The 19518-nt window shown below is 58.5% G+C and overlaps 1 protein-coding gene across 12 annotated transcripts; it reads right to left on the bottom strand.

Annotated features, from left to right (window-relative positions):
• Positions 1-398: 398 nt before the first annotated feature.
• Positions 399-15072, bottom strand: Camsap3 (calmodulin regulated spectrin associated protein family member 3). Of its 12 annotated transcripts, none has more exons than XM_078034959.1 (19): positions 14828-15052; positions 9445-9698; positions 8779-8916; positions 8604-8699; positions 8397-8429; positions 7442-7489; positions 7046-7184; positions 6331-6470; positions 6163-6256; positions 6038-6092; positions 5763-5836; positions 5376-5445; positions 3783-5229; positions 2548-2687; positions 2145-2452; positions 1677-1776; positions 1291-1403; positions 1093-1211; positions 399-1008 (listed from the first exon to the last, which is right to left on the bottom strand). In XM_078034959.1, the coding sequence occupies exons 1-19, from the start codon at positions 14973-14975 to the stop codon at positions 703-705; spliced, it is 3822 nt and encodes a 1273-aa protein (XP_077891085.1). In that variant the 5' UTR covers positions 14976-15052; the 3' UTR covers positions 399-702. The 12 variants fall into 12 exon arrangements, with proteins under 12 accessions (XP_077891085.1, XP_077891062.1, XP_040146482.2 ...); XM_078034936.1 differs by having other exon boundaries at positions 3783-5280; positions 14828-15051; XM_040290548.2 differs by having other exon boundaries at positions 3783-5280; positions 8779-8901; positions 14828-15051.
• Between the last annotated feature and the right edge of the window lie 4446 nt (positions 15073-19518).

Genomic DNA, 19518 nt, shown 5'->3' with positions numbered 1-19518 from the left:
AGTGGCAGGGAAGCCAGGCCCTGCTCGACCCGGGTAGCCACACGAGCCTGCACCTGAGACGGCTAGTGCGATGCCAGGAAGGCAACTGGATCCTAAGATGCAGGGCTCGGGAGGGCAGCACAGAGGCCCTGGCCCTCAGGCATCGACAGCACAGAAACCAGGCAGGCTGGCTCCAGGGGGAGGCGAGAGGACAGGAGGAGTTGGAAGTTGGCCCTGGACCAAATGCAGGAAAGGCCAATAACAACAGCCACACAGGAGGAAAATGGGGAAGCGGAGGAGGCCCCGGGAGAGGAGCTGGTCATGAGCCTCCTGCACCAAGATATCAGCTGAAAGGCCACTGAACACCCTAGGAGGAGGGGTGTTGGGGCCATCTAGGGGACAGAAGAGACAAACTAGAATTAGTTCAAGAGAGCAGGAGACCGAGACCCAGCCAACCTCGGGGAGGTGACAAGGCTCAGCTTCTCTTTACATTATTTTATTCAAGAAGGTGGGGAGGACAGACAAGGGGACTGAGCTGAGCCCTGAGTCCCTGAACCTCCCAGCTCAGTCCCCACAGTAGGACCAGACTCAAAAGTTAGGGGGTGAGGACTCCAGCCCCACCCAGACAAGGTCGGAGACAGGACCCAGGAATACTGACCAACTGTCCTCCAGGGGGCGGCGGCCAAAGCTCAGGGGCCCAGCCCGGGCACACCCAGGGTGGGGCTATTTGGGGGTGCTGCCGCCCTTCTTGGGAGTGGTGGGCTTCTTGCTCTGCCAGAGATGGCCCTGGATGGTGAAGGCGTCCACGCTCATAGACATGGTCTTGGCGGGAATCTGAGTGAAGCGCTTGCGGTCTGAGTTGTACTTGTAGATGCCTTCCACCATGGCGGGGGTGACAGTTCGGGGGCCATAGCCCGCCAGCCGAGACAGCTCCTCCGTCTCCCCAGACAACGTGTAGAGCGCCCGGAACTGGCAGCTCGAGTCACGGAAGAGGATCAGGAAGTGGTTGGCCTTGCTCTTCTCAATTTCCTAGTGGGTGGTGAGAGCCGTGAGCCAGCCAGGTGGGACCACTGACCCCTCCCCTGCCTGGCAGCTGGGCAGGTGCAGGCTCACCTCAAGAATGCGGTTCTTCTGCGGCTCGTTCACCTTGCCCGCCAGGCAGCAATGCGACAGGGCGTTGTGGATGATGAACTTGTTGGACTTGGCGCTGGGCTCCTTGTACAGCCTTGGACCTGGAGGGAGGAGGTCAGCAGGGGCAACCAGGGGCCAGGAGGAGCCTGCTGCTCACACCTTGCCTGGGGCCACGCTCACCTGTGTACTCGGGCACCGACGCCGGGGAGGAGGCATTGCTGCCATTCTCCCAGTCGCGTTCTCGGCTTCCGGGCAGGCGGCTGGGGGACATGAGGCCAGATGGGGACGGCGCCCTGCAGCAGCAAAGGGGTGGAAGGAGTGAGGTGTTAGCAGAGACGAGCCTAGCACACCGCAGAGGACACGGATACTGACACGGGCTGGCCCGATCCGTGCTCATCCCTAGGCACCGCAGGCTCCAGGGCCCTGGGCCAGACGCAGGCAGCCCCAGCCTCACTGCGCAAGCGTGCCTCTGTCCCGGGGGGCATCCACACCCAGGCCACGCCCCACTCCAGGCATGGGGGGTGCACACACCCACAAGCTTGGGCAGTCACCCCACCAGAGCTCACCGTGACGTGGGCCTCTTCACACCGAGGTGATTGGGGGCCTCGTTGGCCACAGTGGACAGGGACAGGGTGGACTGAGAGTAGATCTTGCTGAGCCTGGAGCCTGGGAAGAGACCCCACAGGTCAGCCCCACCTGAAGCCCCCTCATCTACCTGACCCAGCAGCTGCGGGGTGTAGGCAGGCCAGCCCTGCCAAGACCCCAGCCCTCTGCAGCCCCCAGCTCTGGCCTCCCACACCCCCGCAGTGAGGGGGCTTTGCCCAACACCCCCAAGAGGGCCTCACCAGCCACGGAGGGAAGGCCTTGCCCCCCTGTATCCTCCCAAAGGCAGGGTCAACCCCCTTGGGGGCCTTACCACTCATGCCCACCCCTGCCCAGCACCCCTACAGACCCCCTCCCACATATCCATGGGGCCTCCCCCAGAGAGCCCCAGAAAGGGCCCTGGGCAGGCCCCACCCCCACAGTGTCCTCACCCAGCAGGCCGCGGGCTGGGCTTCGTGCCAGGGCCGAGTCATCGCAGCAACCAGAGCGTGGCCGGGGGGCCCTCCGCCCGCCCCGACCCGGCCCCCCGGTCCCCGTGGCCCGGGGCCGCAGCACCTTATCAAGGTCATCCATCAGCTTTAGCTGGGCCCGGCGTTCATACTCAAGTCTCGTGAAGTCCCCTCGCCGGGGGCCCACCTCCTCCTCAGCTGGGGCCCGGGAAGCGGGGATCTGGGTGGCCACTGGGGCCACAGGAGCCGTGGGTGCTGCAGGGGCGGGGCCAGGGGCCTCCTGGGCCAGTCTGCAGAGGAGGGGAAGCCAGCAGTCAAAACGGCTCGGGGTCCCTGGGGACAGGAAAACCAAAGGCAGGGGTCCCCCAGCCGGGCCCAGCCTCACCTCACAGACTCCTCCCTCCGCTGCTCCTTCTCAGCCTCCTGCCACTGTTTGCGTCTCCGGGCCTCCTCTGCTCGCCGCTGCTGCCGCTCTAGGAGGCTGGCCCGCTTTTGAGCCATCTCATCCTCGGGCTTGTCTTCATCCTGGGAGAAGACACAGTCCAGCTGGCCAGTCCTCCCCCGCCGTGGCTGGAATCTCGTCTCCACTGACCCAGCTGGCCAGCCACTCATCCATCTTTTATAAACGCACTAAAAGGATTTAACTGCCTACTTTACACTGCCCTACGCTAGGTATCAGAGGGATGGGCAGGACTGTGGCACTGCTCGCGCCAAGTGCTTAACCCAACGGAGAAGACAAGGAGCACCAGGCAGGTGAATACCTCGAGGAGGAGGGAATGGGGCCCTGCAAGTCTACACTGCAGGGAGAGGCCTATCCTACCCTGGGAGCACTGAGGAGGCTTCCTGGGAGAAGCACCCCTGGGAATGACAAGGGCTTAACTGGGCAGGGGTGATGGGTGAGAAGAGCCTTTCAGAGAAAGCAAGTGCAAAGGCCCTGAGGCCAGAACAAGCCCAGCAGAGGTGTGAGGATGATGTGGCTGGGATGCACAGCTCACAGGGAATGGCAGAGGACACGGTCAGAGGTGAGCAGAGCCCAAAGTCGTGGGGAGGACTTTTATCCTAAGAGCCAAAATTGCTGAATGCTCAGTGGAAAGTGAGTGGGATTGGAAGGAGGTAGCAGAGATGGGTCAGGAGGTGACCGCACTGGCTACCACAATGGTCCAGGAAGCAGGGGCCATGAAGAGGAAGAGCACAGGACAGGATCACAGAGAGGAACTGGTCACTGGGAAGAGGTGCCATGGAAGACCTCGCCCTGTCTGTCCACCTACCCACTCCTGCCCATGTGCCCATCACCCACCCATCCTTCACCTACCCACCGACTACCTGTCCATCTGTCTACCATCTAGTCTCTGTCTCCCCACCCACCCCATTCATGTGTCTATCTGGCAACCCAGCCCCATCTGACCACTCATACCTGGCTATCCACCCTTCTATCCACCCATACAACCTATCCATGCATCTGTCCAACCCCTCTATTTACCCATCTTCCCACCCATCCATTAGTAATGCCCTGTCTGTCTGTCCAACTATCCACCCGCCTCTTCCAGGCCCCACACACCCCAGATGTGTCCTCACTTCCTGGCCCAGCCATTCTGTTCCCCCGTCCCCTCTGTGACTCACCTTATAGAAGAAGCCAAGGCCAGCCCGAGGCTCTCCCTCGGAAGATGCTTCTTCCTCTAAGGAGTCCTCGGCCCCAGGGGGGCTCCCATCTCCCTCCTCCTCGGCAGCAGGCTCTCCCAGGCTAGCCAGGGGGATCTCGATGAGGCCAGGCCTGGCCGAGGGCTCCTCGGGAGGTGTCCCCTCCGCCAGGAGGATGGAGGAACGCGTCTGTACAGGCACCTGGCTTGGTGAGAACTTGCGCAGATGAGGGAGGCTGTCCACGTCGTGTGGCGGGGTGAGCACCCTGGTCAGGGGTGCCAGGCGCAGCTCCGCTGGCCGGGCGTGTTTGGGGCTGCGAGGTGCCGGGCTGGGGCCAGGCCCCGGACTGCGACGAGCAGCGGGAGCACGCCGGGCAGGGCTGGGGGAGGCAGCTTTGGGCCCCGCTGTGGGGCCAGGAATGACCCACGCAGCAGGTTGTGGGGCAGGTCCAGGGGCTTCCTGGGGGGCCAGAAGCCGCTGCTGCTGGTCCGTGAGCCTCTGCATGTCCCGCTGCAGCGAGCTCAACGCAGCACTCAGCTTGCTGACTGCTCGGTTGTAGTCCCCCAGGCCCTCTGGGGGCACTGGGCCCAGCTCTGGGGAGAAGGTCACTGACTTAGGCCGTGAGGATGGCTCACCCTGGCCCTCACCTGCTGGCCGCTCACCACCAGGGGCCAAGCCTGGCTCGGCCTCGGCCTCAGCCTCGGCCTCGGCCTCAGCCTCAGCCTCAGCCTCCCCTGCGGCCTCCCGCGGCTGCACCTGTAGAAAGGCGCTCTTGCCCAGCCGCTGGCGGTGCTTGGCAAAGATGGCCTCAATGCGCCGCTTTTGGGCCTCTATGGCTCGGCGCTTCTCTTCCAGCCGGGCTCCCAGCTCACTCATCTCTGAGCTCAGGGCCTCAGGTGCTGCTGGAGTGGACGTGGGGGACCCTGCTCCGGCCTCAGCCTCAGCCTTCACCAGCTGCTTCTTGCGTTCAGCAAAACTGGTCATCTTCACCTCAGAGTTGGTGGCTGCGGGGGATGAAGCCACTGCCTTCGGAGACCCCTCGGATGGGGCTGGTAGTTTCAACACCTCCCCTGATGGGCAGGGAGATGGTTTTGAGGGGGCCTCTGGGTGGGACACGTAGACGGGCGCTTTGGCAGGCCCATCAGACAGTGGTTTCGAGGCCCCCTCGGGCAGGTAGGAGGGGGCCAGCGGCGGTTTGGAGAGCCCCTCCGGGGAGTGGAGGTAGAAGCTGCCGTCGGCGGCCCCGTCCGGGAGCAGCCGGGGCTCGGCACTGTGGATGATCTGCAAGGCCTCCTCGATGGTGGGCAGGTCGCCAGGCTCCGGGGGCGGCTGGGAGGGCGTCCGGGCCGGCACGGGACGCGGGGGACCGAGACTATCCGAGCTGACGGAGCGGAGCAAGACGGGGTCTCCCATGACAACATCCACGTCGCTGTCCAGGCCAAAGGGGGTGCTGAACGACACAGCCTGGGAGAGGGGACGGCTGGCGGCCAGAGGGAGGGGTCAGCCCCCAGACCGGCCTCCGCCCTGCCCCGCCCAGCCTCCTCCACTGGCGCCAGGCCCTTGAGATGTGCTCACCTGAGCTGGCGGTTCCAGGCCTTGCCAAGGGCCTCCATGTGGGACATGGACGGAGAGGACTTCAGGGAGCCTGGGGAGGGGCAAATGATCACTGTGGGGTCACTGGGGCCCTGGGTGAGGTCAGCGTCCTCTGCAAGGTCACCAGATGAGTCACTGATGGGTCATTATGTGTCTAGTCAGATGAGAAGTTTCCAGAAATGGGTCCCGGGGGCCCCTTGGTATCATTAAGGGATGCTGAGGAGCCACAGGGGAAGTCTCGGGGGTCACCTTGGGGTGACAGCGAGACCCAGGGCGGGGCCACTGGAGGGGTCATTGAGAAGACATAAGGTCAACTGGGGCAGTCTCTGGGGGTGAGTCCCTCATGTAGAAGCTGCCCCCATTCCTCACCTGTGGATCCTCGGAGTGGGGACTGGGGGCCGCCAGGTGACAGGAGCGGGTGACGGAAGTTGAAGACAGGAGAACTGCCGGGAGACAGGCATCAACCTTGGACCCCACCCCATTGCCACCTCGCTCCCCCACTGCCACGTCCCCTCCCCACCTTGCACCCGAACTGCCGCCTGCCCCCGCTCCCCCCCACCCTCTCGCCTCCGGGTATTCCCGCCCCCTCCCCAGCCCCTGGGGGGAGGGGGACAAGCCCACGGATGCACCCCATAGGACCATACCTGCTGCCACTATTGTTCTGAGGTGGGGAGGCCTCAGTGCCCCGGGGGGAGGCAGCTGTGACACAGAAAAGAGGGTCAGGCATGGCGTGGCCCCCAGCCCCACCCAGAGAGCGGCCAAAGCTCACCATGCCCGTCCGGCAGGTCCTTGGCCTGCACAAAGTCAGGCTTCAGCACCTCGAAGCACATGAACATCTCGGCCAGCAGGACCACCAGGTTGACCTGCAGGCGGGAATGGGTCAGCGAACAGGCCATACCTCCCTGGACACCCGCCCAGGCCCCCGAGGCAGCCTTACCTTGAGGGGTGGTGGGACATAAAGCAAGTCCTCCAGGGACAGCGGGCAGCCACGAGGAAGGCGGGAGGCACAGAAATCCTGCACCAGCTGGAGATTGTACAGGCTGTCCGCCACAGACATGGGGTCCTTGAGGCACACCTCTGCGGGGACAGGAGGCCTGGGTCCCCAGCTCTAAGGGGAGGAGGAAGGGGGCCCCGGGGAAACCCAGCAGCCAATACCTGAGGACCTACGATGGGCTGGGTCTCGTGCCAGGTGCCCTCTGCAAGGGGCATACCAAGACGGACCATGCCTCCAGCCTTTGACTCTGCCTGGAATACTACACCCCCAAGAGCTCAACTCGGAAACCTTTGTCTAACCACCCGTCACTCCCTGGGGCACCTGATCCCAAAGGTACTTCTAGATGAATTTATTGTCTCTCCCTGTGTCCACGGGCATCTGTGGGGTCAGGTGAGAAGTGTGCCTCTATCTATTCTCACAGGGTCCCTGGCACACAGTCCTGCCACAGGCAGAATTCTTTGAAGCACAGAGAGGTTTAGAAACTTGTTCAAGGTCACATAGCTTATGAGAGATTAGAGATGCAAACCCAGGTCTTCCGATTTCAGAAGCTGCACGCATAACCACTGCATCATCCTGGTCTCTCAGACCTGGGGACAGAAGCCTGGGGGCTGGGGCTGAGGACCCCAGGCTTCCAGATGCGCCTGGGCCATTCACTCACCCTCGAGTCGTAACAGCTGGGGGCAATAGCAGTGGATCGTGGCGGCCAGGGCCGCCCCGCTGGCCAGGTCCTGGAGGCTCGTCACAGTTGGGAAGCAGGGGGCACGACGGGCCACAGCACGGTCCTTGCGGTATCGGATCTGTGGAGAGGACCCAGGTCAGATCAGAGGTCTGGCTGGCCCCCCAGGTCAGCGGTCATGCAGGCTGGGTGGGGAGGCCTGGGGTTTCCGCCACGAGGGGGCGGGAAGCCGGGGGTCCCAGAGCCAGATGGTGGGGGCCAGCCTGGAGCAGGGGAGGGGCAGCAGCGAGAGGCAGAGGAGGTGTCTGCGAGCAGCCAGGCCAGCAGCAGGGGCTGGGGACAGGGACTCCTGGGACCCAGGAGTGGGGGATACATTACCATGGGGGGTTTGTTCCCCGACTCCTTCAAACAGAAGGCAATTGCGTGCTGGGGGGAGAGGAGCGGCCGTCAGCAGGGCGGGAGGGATGCTGACCTGCGGGCCCCCAAGCCCACCTCCGAGGAGGGGAGTGGTCCTGACCCCTGTCCTGAGCGCTGGCCGTCCAGCTCCCTGACTTGTGTTCCGGCCGGCTTTGGGGACCCCAGCTCCTCCCAGCCATGAGGGACCCCACAGAGCAGCCTCCCATGCAGGGAACCCTCCTCCCATATGAAACCCAGGCCCCAGCTTGAGGAGAGGATGCAGAGGAAGCAAGTAGGCAGGAAGGGAACCCCCCCAACCCATACCCCAGGGTGGGGGTAAGGCGTGAGCAAAGGTGGGGAGCCATCCAGTCCAAACCCCCGCCACTTTCCCCCTGTCTATCTGTTGCAAAGACAAATTCCATGAAACAGAGAGGTTTAAATGCTTGTGCGAGGTCACACAGCTAATTAGGGAAGAGAGATTCAAATGTCAAGCTTCAAGAAATGGGCCTCCTCTCAAAGCCGGGATTTTTTCCTTAGGGAAACTGAGTGCCTTGGTTAGGAAGGTTTAAGGCTCTTCTTGTTGGCTGGGGAGATCCCCCGTGTGTCCTGCCCACTGGGGTCAGGATCCATGCAGCTGATGGATTGGGGTTCCCCCACTTCAACTAACAACAGGGGTCTGCCCTCTTAGTTAGTGGCAGAGGTTTGCCCTGGTGACTAACGGGAAGCTCACCGACTGCCAGTTCCCCAGGTGGGCTGGCCCTCTCGGGTAATAATTAAGACTGTACCCTTCCTTGGTTCACTGGGGGGTCCTCCCCAGCCCCACCCCCTTTGCTCACAGCTAGTGGAAGAGAAGAGGATGCACACAAGCAGGCAGAACTGAACACACAGACAGCAACAGCAGGGCAGGCAGACGGGGCGGACAGACAGCCCCACTTACAGGAACCAGCTTCCAATACCAGCGCGTGGGGCACTGAGGGGCAGAGAGGGGTACAGCAGGGGCCGGTGCAGGGGAGAGGGGAGAGAGAGAGAGAAAGAGAGGGAAAGAGAGAGTCACCTCCAGCCACCCCCAACCTGGTCCTGACCACCCAGCCCTCTGGCAGCCAACCATCCATCATCCTTCAGGCATGCACTGCCCTGGCCTCACCGAGGGCTGCACCGGGGCTGCCCCATCTGCAGGGGCAGCAGGAGATGCACGCTGGGCCGCTTCTTGCTCTGTCTTTTCCTGCAGCCTCCTGACAGTCTGGGGGCCAAGAAGAAGTTCAGAGCTCTGCTCGCAGGATGGTCCTGGTCCCCACCCATCCTGGCCCAACCCCACCTACCGTGTCCACCCAGAAAAGAAGCTTGTGCTCCAAGCTGGTCAGAGCCAAAGGACCAGGCAGCGTCTTGGTCCACTCGAAGGAGAAGGCAACCATGAGGGCATCAATAACAGCTAGATGGGCTCCCTGTGGGGGTAAGGGCTAAAGAATGAGACCAGAAGGTAGGGTGGGGGCTCCCTTGGCTAGAAGCTAGAGGCGGAAGGGGGGTGAAGTAGGAGGGGATCAACGGGCCTGGGGCGGGGTTGGTGCGGGTCCTTGCGGGCTGTGGTCCTGGAAGAACCACTCAAAATGGGCCGGGCCTTGACATCAGACCTAGGCCTCAGCACAGAGCGGGCCTGGCCGTGCAGGGAAGCTTTGGGGCCAGAAGTGTGTCGGGGGGCGGAGCCAGGCCTGGTAGGAGGGGTGAGGGGCGGGGCAAGGCTTGGCAGGAAAAGCCAGCCTGATGGGTGGAGCTTCGTGAGGAGGAGCTACCCTGGTGGGTGGGGCCTTGTGGGAGGAGCTAACCGATGGGTGGAGCTTTAAGGGAACAGCTAGGTTTGGTGGGTGGGGCCCGAGGTGAGGGCTAGGCCTGGTGGAAAGGCCTTGGAGGAAGGTGGGCCCCAGGACTTGGGGTTCAGGGAAGGAACCAGGCCTGGCGGGAAGGACCCACTGGGCAGGGGCGGAGCCTACCATGAGAATGGGCTGGTGTCTCAGGTCAGCCTCGCGCACAGGGCGCTCGGGCAGTGCTGGCACTGTACCCCTCCGTGCCAGCAGGGCCAGCAGTGCAGAGGGGCTAGGAGGTGTCTCGAGCTGCGGCAGCGCCTGGCGCCAGGCCCGGCAGTAGAGCTCGGCCGAGAGGAGCAGCCGCGTCACCGGGGGCTTCACGTGCTCCTGCGCGTACTGGTCAGTATAGAAGGGCTCCCACAGCTCCGGGGGCACGTGCTCTGCAGGGGCATGTGGGAGGGGCATGCCGGGAGTCAGGGCCACAGACACCACTCACAGTGACAGGGCCCCGACTAAGAGGGCGATCTAGGAACCTAGCGGAAAGGAAGGAATGCGAGCCGTTTGCCGCAGGAAGGAATGAGGGTCCTGCGCCGGCAGAGAGGGCTGCGCTGGCACAGGCCAGAGGCTGGGAGGAAGGACAGTGCCTCACAGAGACGGTGGGCTGTGGGACAGCGAGGGGAGGCCACAGGGAAAGACAAGACCCTGGCAGCCCAATCGCAGAAACCTACCCGTGCGCACCGGGTGCTGGCTTCACAAAAGCCCTTCTCAACCCTAGGAAGCAGCCAGGGCGCCTTACAGAGCAGGCACAGAGAAGGAAAGTAACCCGCCCAGGGCCACACAGCTCTCCAATGCCAGACTGAGAAGCAAACCCACACCCAGCTTGGTGGCTGGGCAGGGTGAGGTGTGAGGTGGGGGCAGGGCATGGAAAGTGGGAGGTGACAGAGGTCAGAGCTTCCAGGGAACTGAACTTGGTAACTAAAAAGAGGCGGAGGGGAAGAGGAGGAGGCATCTAGGGCTCCAAGGGGCCTGGGGGAAGAGAGAGGGGCAATGGGATCAGTGGCTGAGAGGGGAACAGGAGGGACAGCCGGTGAGAGGGTAAAAGCAGAGTGTGAGGGCCTTAGGGACACCCTGGAGCAGAGAACATGATGGGATGGAGCCTAGAGGAGCGGCGGGGTCATGTCAGAGGTGGCCACCAGAATCCTAGGTAGGGGGAAGAAGTCGGCATAGGCTCAAGGGTGGAGAGGAGAAAGCCTGGCAGATGTGGGGAGTCGGGAGGAGATGACCACGGTCAACATGGGGACACTGCCCATGCTGCTGTTCCAGGCAGCACATCTCTTTTGTAGCCAGTGCAAGGACCCAGGCATCCTTGACAGAACTCCCTTCCTGCCATGGCTACTTTCCCACCTCTTGAACCTGCACTTGACCTTCCCACTTAAGCCCCACCCCTGTGTAGAGCCATCCTTCTCCAGCCTCCTGACACAAGAGGGATTTCTCACTTCCTCCTCCCTCTGCCCCCTGCCCCTTCCCTGCCGATTCAACCCCCTGGACCTGGCTTCTGCCCTCAGGTTTCCAGCCTCCCCGCCACACATCTGGGGCCTGTATGCGCCTGGGCTCTCTGCCCAGCACCACCTCCTTCCCCCTGGGGTCTCCGTATACCCGGACATGCCTCACCTCACCCCTTGACTGCTTCCATATATCTGAGGATTGTTACCTGCTGCTGCCCAGGCTCTGGGTTCCACTCCCCCACCACCACCAAGGATCTTTCATTATCCTCAACATCTTGCTCCAAACCTCCTGCTCCTCCCTGTCCCCATCACAGTGACAAATCACCATTCCTTTTTTTTTTCTTTCTTTCTTTTCTTTCTCCTCCTCCTTGCAGTGCTGGGAATGGAACCAGGGCCTCGTGCATGCTAGGCAAGCACTCTACCACTGAGCTCTATCTCCAGCCCTTTTTAAATTTTGAGACAGGATCTTGCTAATTGCTGAGGCTGGATTTGAAGTTGCAGTCCTCCTATCTCTGCCTCCCAGGTATCTGGGACTACAGACAGGCACCAGTGCACCCACCTTCCCCACCCCACCCCACCCCCAGGGGTTGAAGCTCTGCCTCTTAGCTACATCCCCAGTCCATTTTATTTTTTGAGACAGAGTCACTAAATTGCTGAGGCTGGCCTCAAACTTGAAATCCTTCTGTCTCAGTCTCCTGAGTCACTGGGATTATAGGCGGGCACCACTGCGTGGGCTCCTTCTTTATCCCCACTCACATCCAATCAGTCCTCTAGTTCAACCCTCTGACATCTCCCAAATCCAAACCCTCCTATCTCCCCAGACCCTGAGATCAGCCCAGTGCACTTCCTGCTCCCACCAGCAAAATGTAACAAGTTTCTTTCCCCTAAGACTTTTCTCAGGGCCTTCAACCTTCAAGATGATTAAAAAAAATAAAAACAAAAAAACAAAAAAAACAAGTGAGCTAAGCTACTGATTGCCAAAGTTTCTCAAGCAAGCATTCCCTCTGTACCAGTGTCTTCCTTGACCCTATTTGTGTTGTGGGAATGGCTGTCATGTGCATTTTAGGATTTTAACAAAATCCCTGGTCTCTAACTAGATGCCAGCAGCACCTTCCTCCCAGGTAGTGACAACCAAAAATGTCTCCAGACACTGCCAAGTGTCTTCTAAAGACCAAAACATCACAAGCTGAGAAACACTGCCCTATGCCACAAAATGTTTATTGAGCATCTACTGCAGAGCAGAGCTGTCCCATGGAAATACAATGGGAGCCACATAAGTAGTTTTATGAAGTTTTCTAGTAGCTATGTTGAAAAATTAGAAACAAGGAACATTAATAGTGTAGTTTATTCAACCCAATATGTATTCAAAACATTATTATTTCAACATGTAATCAATATAAGACCATTATGAGATATTTCACTTTTTTTTTTTTTGTACCAAGTTGGATCCAGTGTCTAGTTTACCTGACAACACATCTGGATTCAACCAGCCACACTGCAGGTGCTCTCACAAGCATTTGGGGCTAGTGGCTAACCTACTAGACAGCAAAGCTCTGGGGCACAGTGTTTATGTATATTGTGCCCTTCAATCCATCCTGACACTTTCCTTACCTTACACCATGGTTCAGATGAGAAAACCGAGATCCAGAGAGCTGAATTAACTTGTCCAAGATGGCACAGCTAGTAAACTGCAGAACCCACAGAAACTGCTTCCCTCGCATATCTTACTGATGTTCTGATTTCCCAGACTTATTTAACATAGAAACTTTCTTATCTCCAAGTGTGTGCTCTGCTGAGGCCATCTGCCTGCATTCCTGCAGAAGCCTCTCGGTTCTGTACCTCAGGGCCATCAGAACCATTCCTTCCCCAGCCTCAAGCCCCATTGGGCAACGGCAAGTCTGATCTTGTCAGTTCCCAAACACCTGCTATGGCTCCCCACTGTCCTCAGATCCCCACCTCCTGAAGTCTCAGAGTCTCCCTCATCTCCAGCCTCCCCCCCACCCACTGCTGGGACCTGTGCGTTCTTCTCCGAGAACTCCTTGCCCATCCACACCCCCTGCTTTACAGAGACTCCTTCCCCTGGCAAACTCCTACACATCCTTCAAGACTCAAGCTCCTCCTCCTCTGGGGATCCTTCCCTTCTCCCTCCCTCCCAGGAAGATTTGAGGGATTTCCTCCCCCCAAGCATCACACCGTGGAGCTTATCACTCTAAGCAGCTACGATCCGGTTTCATCCCATCCCCCCTCTCCTGTATCCCTCCCCTGTACTCCACATCCTGAGCACCCAGCACCGGCAGGCACCTGACAAGCCCTGGTAGAGTCGCCGAGTTCATGAATCCAGAGCGCTCTGCTCCCCTCCATTTCAGGGAGATGGATAGGAAAGAGGCTGAACTTGACCCTCAGGGTAGTGGCAGCCACCGGAGGGTGTTACACAGCAGAGGGAGCTGGGTCAGAATACAGCAGGGTGAGTCAGAGCATCAGGACCTTAACAACCCCCACAGGAGGATCTGCTCTCTATTCTGTGAAATGGGATAGTAACCACTGTTCTGTCTCCTGGCCAAGGAACAATGAATGATATTCATAGTATTAATAAAAATCACCTTTCCAATCACACCAGAACCAACAGAAACCATTTAGCACGTACCAGTTGCCAAACACCGATGTGATCCCTCAGTCAGTACCTCTTTGATGCCTCCCAGCAACCTTGCCCAAAAGGTACGGGGTCTCAATCCCCAGTAGGCTGTCCTGCCACATGTGTGTACCCACAAACACTTTCAGACATAGATAAATAAGTCCATGAAAGCCTTCCTTTACAGAGAGGGACACAGAAGCTCAGAACTGAGATAATTCCTCCCCATCCTACAGAAGCTGCCACTCAAACTCGATTCTGACTTGCAAAGTTAAGCTTTCTACAGCCTCATAACCTTGGATGTGAGGGGCTAGGCAGTCCCGGGTCCCAATCCTCAATCCTTTCTTCCTCTAGTAAACCCCTGGGGGTAGGCAGGCCTCAGAGTGGGTCATGCATGGAAGGATACTAGGGGAAAGTGGAAGGGACAGGCTGGAGCGGAAGCAGGAGAGGGATAGCTGTCACTGAGACCCACACCCAGAACAGGTTGGTCTGGGAAGGCCACTGAGAAGGGGGATGGGCTGTGCCCAGCCAGTGCCAAGACCAGTAGGCAGGACCAGTGGGAAGGCAGGGCGTCCCCCCACCGCTCCCCGGAAGGCCCAGACCTTAATTAACCCCTGTAGTCCCCAAGGCCAGGCCCTTGCTCCCAGCTCTGGTCTAGGGCGCTGGAGCTGCCCAAAATCAAGACAGTGAGCCCAGAGCTTCTCATCCAGAGGACCCACCCGCATTTTCCCCGTAGGGGTGGCCTAGGTTATTTAGATATGCAAGCCTGGGGAATGCCCTAAAGGGAGAAGGCCCTAAGGCGGAGGCCCCCACCCGGGGCAACCCTGGACAAACCATTTCGCGTTACAGGGCTCGCCTGCCTCCCTGGTAAATGGGGCAATAAGTCACAGCTGCCAGCCGCAGGCCGGGCGGTGGAGGCAGGGGGCTCCCAGAGCTCGCCCCGCCGCCCACAGCGCACGCAGGGCCGACGCGGGGCGTGTGTCCTGCCGGGGAGCGTGCAGAGCTGTGGACCCCAGCGCTTACGGCCCCGCGGGAGGCCGAGGACAGTGGGGAGGGGGTCATCGAGGGCGCATGATGTGTGTAAAGAGAGGAGGGCGTGCAAAGCCAGGCTAGGGGGTGTGGGAGGCGGGTCCCAAAGGCCGGCACCCGTCGACCCCACCCGACCCGCAGATCCCGCCCCGCTCACCTGGGACTCGGGACGCCAGGGTCCCCAAGGGGAGCTGTGCTGGCGCCCCACCCCCATCGCGCTCCCGCAGCCCAGTGGGCAAAGTCCACCGCCCGGGCCGAACAGGAAGCTCTGAGGCCCGGAGCAGCGGGCCGGGGCCCGGGGACCCCTCGCGACCAGGGCTATTGTTCCCACGGCCCTGGCCTCCCGGGCCGGGCGCCCCGCCCCCCGCACCTGCCACGTCCGGCCCGCCGTCCCCCGGCCGGGTACCTGCGCCCCCGAATGCGGCCCGCAGCACCCACGCCAAGCTCGCAGCAGCCTTGGCCCGCGAGAAATCGTACTGGTCCAGCGACTTGATCTCGGGCACCAGGAAGGTCCTCCGCAGCGGCCCGGGCCCCGCGGGCGCCGCCTCCACCATGGCGGCGCCGGGGCTGCGGGCGCCGGGTCCGCGCTCAGGCTGGGCTGGGCTGCGCCGCGCCGCGCTCGTGCCCTGGCCGGGCCCGCCGCCGCCGCCGTTGCTGAACCAGGTGCGGCCGCTGGCGCGGGCGACGCTGCGTCGGCCCCGCCCCGGGGCGGAGCCCAGGTGCGCTCCGCCCCCCGGACCGGACCCGGACCGGGGCGGGTCCTCTGGTTTGGCCTCGCCTCGCCTGGCCTCGCCTCGCCAGGCTTTGCCTGGCCCCCAGCTGCCGATGTCCAGGGCCCGGCGGGCGGGACTGCAGTGATGGAGGGGGAGGGGCGCTGCGGAGGAGTGTGTGTGTCTGTGTGTGTGTGTGTTTGTGTGTGCGCGCGCGCGCGCTTGCGCGTCTGGGGCACTGAAAAGGATTAGGGACCCTCTGGATGCGTGTGCAGGCCTGAATGTCTACACTCAGATCTGTGAACACCTGCGCGGGCTTGTAAAGACTGGCCAGTAGGCAGCGTGTGCGTGGGTGCACCTGCTTCTAAGGCACAAGAACCTGTGTCCTCCTATCTCTGTGCATCTCTAAATATATTTGGGTAGTGACTTGGAGGACGTCTGCGTGTGTATATGTGTGCCTGAGTGGGACACTGCATGTATGTGTAAGAGTGTGTATAAGTGTTTTTAACTCGTGTGTAGAAAGGTCAATATTAGGTAGATATCTGAGAACAAAAGAGTGAGGGTATCTGTTTTGTGAGTGTATATATGAGTGTATTCATTGGTGTCTAAATGTGTTTGTACTTTGTATAAGTGTGTGGTTATGTTTGTGTCAATGCAGGAGCATGGAAGAGAAATTGAGAGTGAATGTATGTATTGGTGCAGGAGTGTGGCGGTATCTAGGAGTGTGGATGTATAGTCGTTAATGGGCGTATTTGAGAATGTCTTTGTACCTGGGTATCTGCAGTACGTGTTGGGAGAAGGCTCTGATCCTGTGTAGATGAGGACACTTTTGAGTCTAAGTGGATTTGTATATGAGTATGTGAATGTGGCTATGCATACCAGTGTGTGTATACGAGAAACAATTTCTGGGTGTTAGTTTTGTACACATGTAATCAGTCCTTTGTATTCTCAGATTCTACATCCATGGATTCAACCAACCAGGTATTAAAATATTTAGAAACAAAAATGCATCTGAGCTGGCCAGGTGGCAGGTGCCTATAATCCCAGTGGCTCAGGAGGCTGAGGCAGGAGAACTTCAAGTTCAAAGTCAGCTTCAGCAACTTAGAGAGGCCCTAAGCAGCTCAGCAAGACCCTGTCTCTAAATAAAATACAGAAAAGGCTGGGGGTGTTGCTTAGTGGTTAAACACCTCTAGGTTCAGTCTCTGGTACAAAAAAAAATGCATCTGAGTTGAAAGAACAAAGCATGTACATTCTTTTTTCATGACATTACTCCATAAATGATACAGTATAACAACTATGTAGACAGCATTTACATTGTATTAGTTGTTCTAAGTCATCTAGAGGTGATTTAAAACATGGGAGGGCTGCACATGTTCTATGTAAGATTTTGCCATTTTATATAAGACTCAAGCACCTGTAGTTTGGAATCTGCAGCGGGTCCTAGAACCAATCCTCTTCAAATACCAAGGGATGACTTTATGTGTGTTTACATGTAAGTGTACTATGGCTTCGAGTATATGATGTGAACCTGAGGGTGACAGGTTTTGTAAGTCAAGGAAGTGGGTATAAATGTTCAAGAATTCCCATTTCTGAGTGCATTCATGAGAGTGCACACATGCACATTTATCTAAGAAATGTATATTTGTGTACTTGAATGTATTTATGAGTGATATGAATCTGATTGTTTCCATATGAAGGTGTGTGTTATGTATGCACATGAACATAATTGTGTGGATATATTTGTATACATTTGTTCACCATTTATTTGTGTGTTCCATTGTAGTTTTCTGTCAAAACAGCTGTGTAGCCGGGCGTGGTGACCCATGCCTATAATCCCAGTGGCTCAGGAGGCTGAGGCAGGAGGACTGCAAGCTCAAAGTCAGTCTCAGCAACTTAGTGAGGCCCCAAACAACTCAGGGAGACCCTGTTACTAAATAAAATACAAATAAGGCCTAGGGATGTGGCTCAATGGTTGAGTACCCGCAGGTTCAATTCCCAGTACAAAACAAAACAAAAAACCCACTGTGTGACTCTTAGCTATGTAAAATTGTGAATGCACAAGTGTTTGTGTTTGCAAGTATTAGATCTTTCCAGATCTATAAGTCCAGGTGTGTATACATGGGTGTGACTGTGTAAATAACAAGTGTACACATGTATATGAGTTTGTTCTCTTTATGTATCAATTTCTGAGTGTATTTGTGTGGTTAGAGCTGGGTGTTTACATCTGTGTAAATTTTTGGAAATGCACATGGATCTGTATGAGCATTCAAACCCACAAGGTGGGCTGGGGATGTGGCTCAAGCAGTAGCGCGCTCACCTGGCATGCGTGTGGCCCGGGTTCGATCCTCAGCACCACATACAAACAAAGATGTTGTGTCCGCCGAAAACTAAAAAATAAATATTAAAAAAAATCAAACCCACAAGGTGACCAGGTACATGCATGTGCATGTGTTTTCTGAATATAAACCAAGTATCTGAATGAACCTCTGCATATGTATGTGTTTGTGGCGTCTGGATATTAGCAGATGACTGTGCTCAAGTATATAGGTCTGTATGCCTGAGTGGTTGTGTTCATACATACGTGTATTGATTTGTATTGAAGTGTATTTATGTGTCTTATACAAGTGAGACTGGGTGGGCAACTTCTGAGCAAATGTAAGTATGTGATCTATAACTACAGAGGGGATTTCAATCACACACACACAGAGGGCTACATAAGTGCTTTAAGATAGAAAAAACATCATGCCTACCTCCAAGACACCCCACCCCAGATGGTGGCCCCTGAGCAGGCCGGAATTGAAATTCCAGAGTCCTGCTGCCACATGTTGCCCGCGTGTGTTTAGGTGTGGGTCTCATGGTCTAGAGCGTGTGACCAGGCAAGGGTGTGGGTGTGGCGAGAGAGGGGAGCTGGGCGTGTGCCCTCCTGTCTGGATGTGCCTGTGCCAGATTGGGTGTGGGCACACAAAGGGCCAGTGTGTGTGTGTTGGAACACACGTGTGAATGTGCATGACGCACGGGTCGCGTGCCTCGGATCCTGTCCCAATCCCTTCTAGCACCTGAACAGGGTGGTTTCTGCGCCAGCCCTCAGTTTCCCAATCTGCAGCACTTAGGGGGATCTAAGGCTCAGGGCGGGGGTTTCCGGGCAGGGAAGGGTGTTGGCCTCGTGCTCAGTCCCTTCTGCACGCCAGCTCACACTCCGTGTTTCTCTTTCTGGGAAAGTTCCCATGACCTCCGCGGACCCCAGGAACAAGCCCCGGGAAGGTGCCTCCAGCTGCTTGCTGCAAACACTCTAAGGGCCGAAGAGAACACGCACCTTTTCGGCCCCAGGAGGGGGCTCTGGGCCCAGGCCGCCCTGGGCTGGGAGGTGCAGGGGGCGTAGGGGGTGGCGAGGCAGCAGGAGCCGGCTCGGTGCCCTCGCCCGGGCGCCAGGGGCCTCCTGAGGCCCAGCCCCCACACCGGGCCGACCGGAACGCCAGGCTGGGCTGGACGGCCCCACCCACACGTGGCCCGCTGGAATCGAGGTCCCACCTGCCCCCGGGGGCCTGTTCCTGCGGCGCAGGCGGCCTCAGACACACTGGCTCCCCTGTGCGCGGTCCCCTCCGCCCCTCCTCAGATTCCTGCCTCCCGCCTCCTCCCTCACCTGGAGCCTCCTGGGGCTCTCACGCCTTCCAGCTCATTAGAGGCCCTGGTTATTAGGCTGGGGGTGGCGATGACTTAGAGGGTTTGTCGACCCGGGGTTCAGGGGTCAGGTCTGGGGGGTGTATGGATCCCTATAAAGTCATCTGCAAAATCCCGCCTGTGTGCATTTGGCAGATCTTATTAACAGGTCAGGAGGGTTGATGCGCTCTAGGCCTGGCACCGTTGCTTTTAATCCCAAACCCTCAATGACTCCAGCGTTAGAAGGAGCCTAACACAATGATCTCTCCCCCACACACCACCCCTCCTGTCCTCCTCTCTTTCTGTCCCCCTGGGGCCTCACTCTGTTGCCTTGAGCCTCTGGCCTCAAGCAGTTCTCCTTCAGCCTCCCTGGTAGCTGGGAACACACTACAGGAGCCCGAGTCGCGGGGATCCCAGGTCCCCTAGTAAACACACGCGCTGCCCTTCTATTCCAAGGCTGGTGTCACCATCTCTAAACATCTGTGATCCTCACATGGAGTTGGGGAAGGGCAATAAATTTGAGGATCTCAGAGAAGAGGAGGTCTGGGGTCCCCTCTTGGTACCTCCAGCCCAAAGTGAGCGGCAGAGCCAGGCTACTGGTAGCCCCTCTGAAGTTCAAATCCCTGAGTATTATTGGGACCTCTAGGGACCTCCAGGAGATATGTCCTAAATAGGTCCACCTAAGTTTTGATGTGTGTTGTGTGGTACATGCCAAGGGCCCTGTCTTTGT

Source organism: Ictidomys tridecemlineatus, chromosome 2 (assembly GCF_052094955.1).
Source record: "Ictidomys tridecemlineatus isolate mIctTri1 chromosome 2, mIctTri1.hap1, whole genome shotgun sequence".
Classification (NCBI taxonomy): domain Eukaryota; kingdom Metazoa; phylum Chordata; class Mammalia; order Rodentia; family Sciuridae; genus Ictidomys; species Ictidomys tridecemlineatus.
Note: the sequence above shows the minus strand (reverse complement) of the source record. Positions and strands in the feature narration are given on the sequence as shown.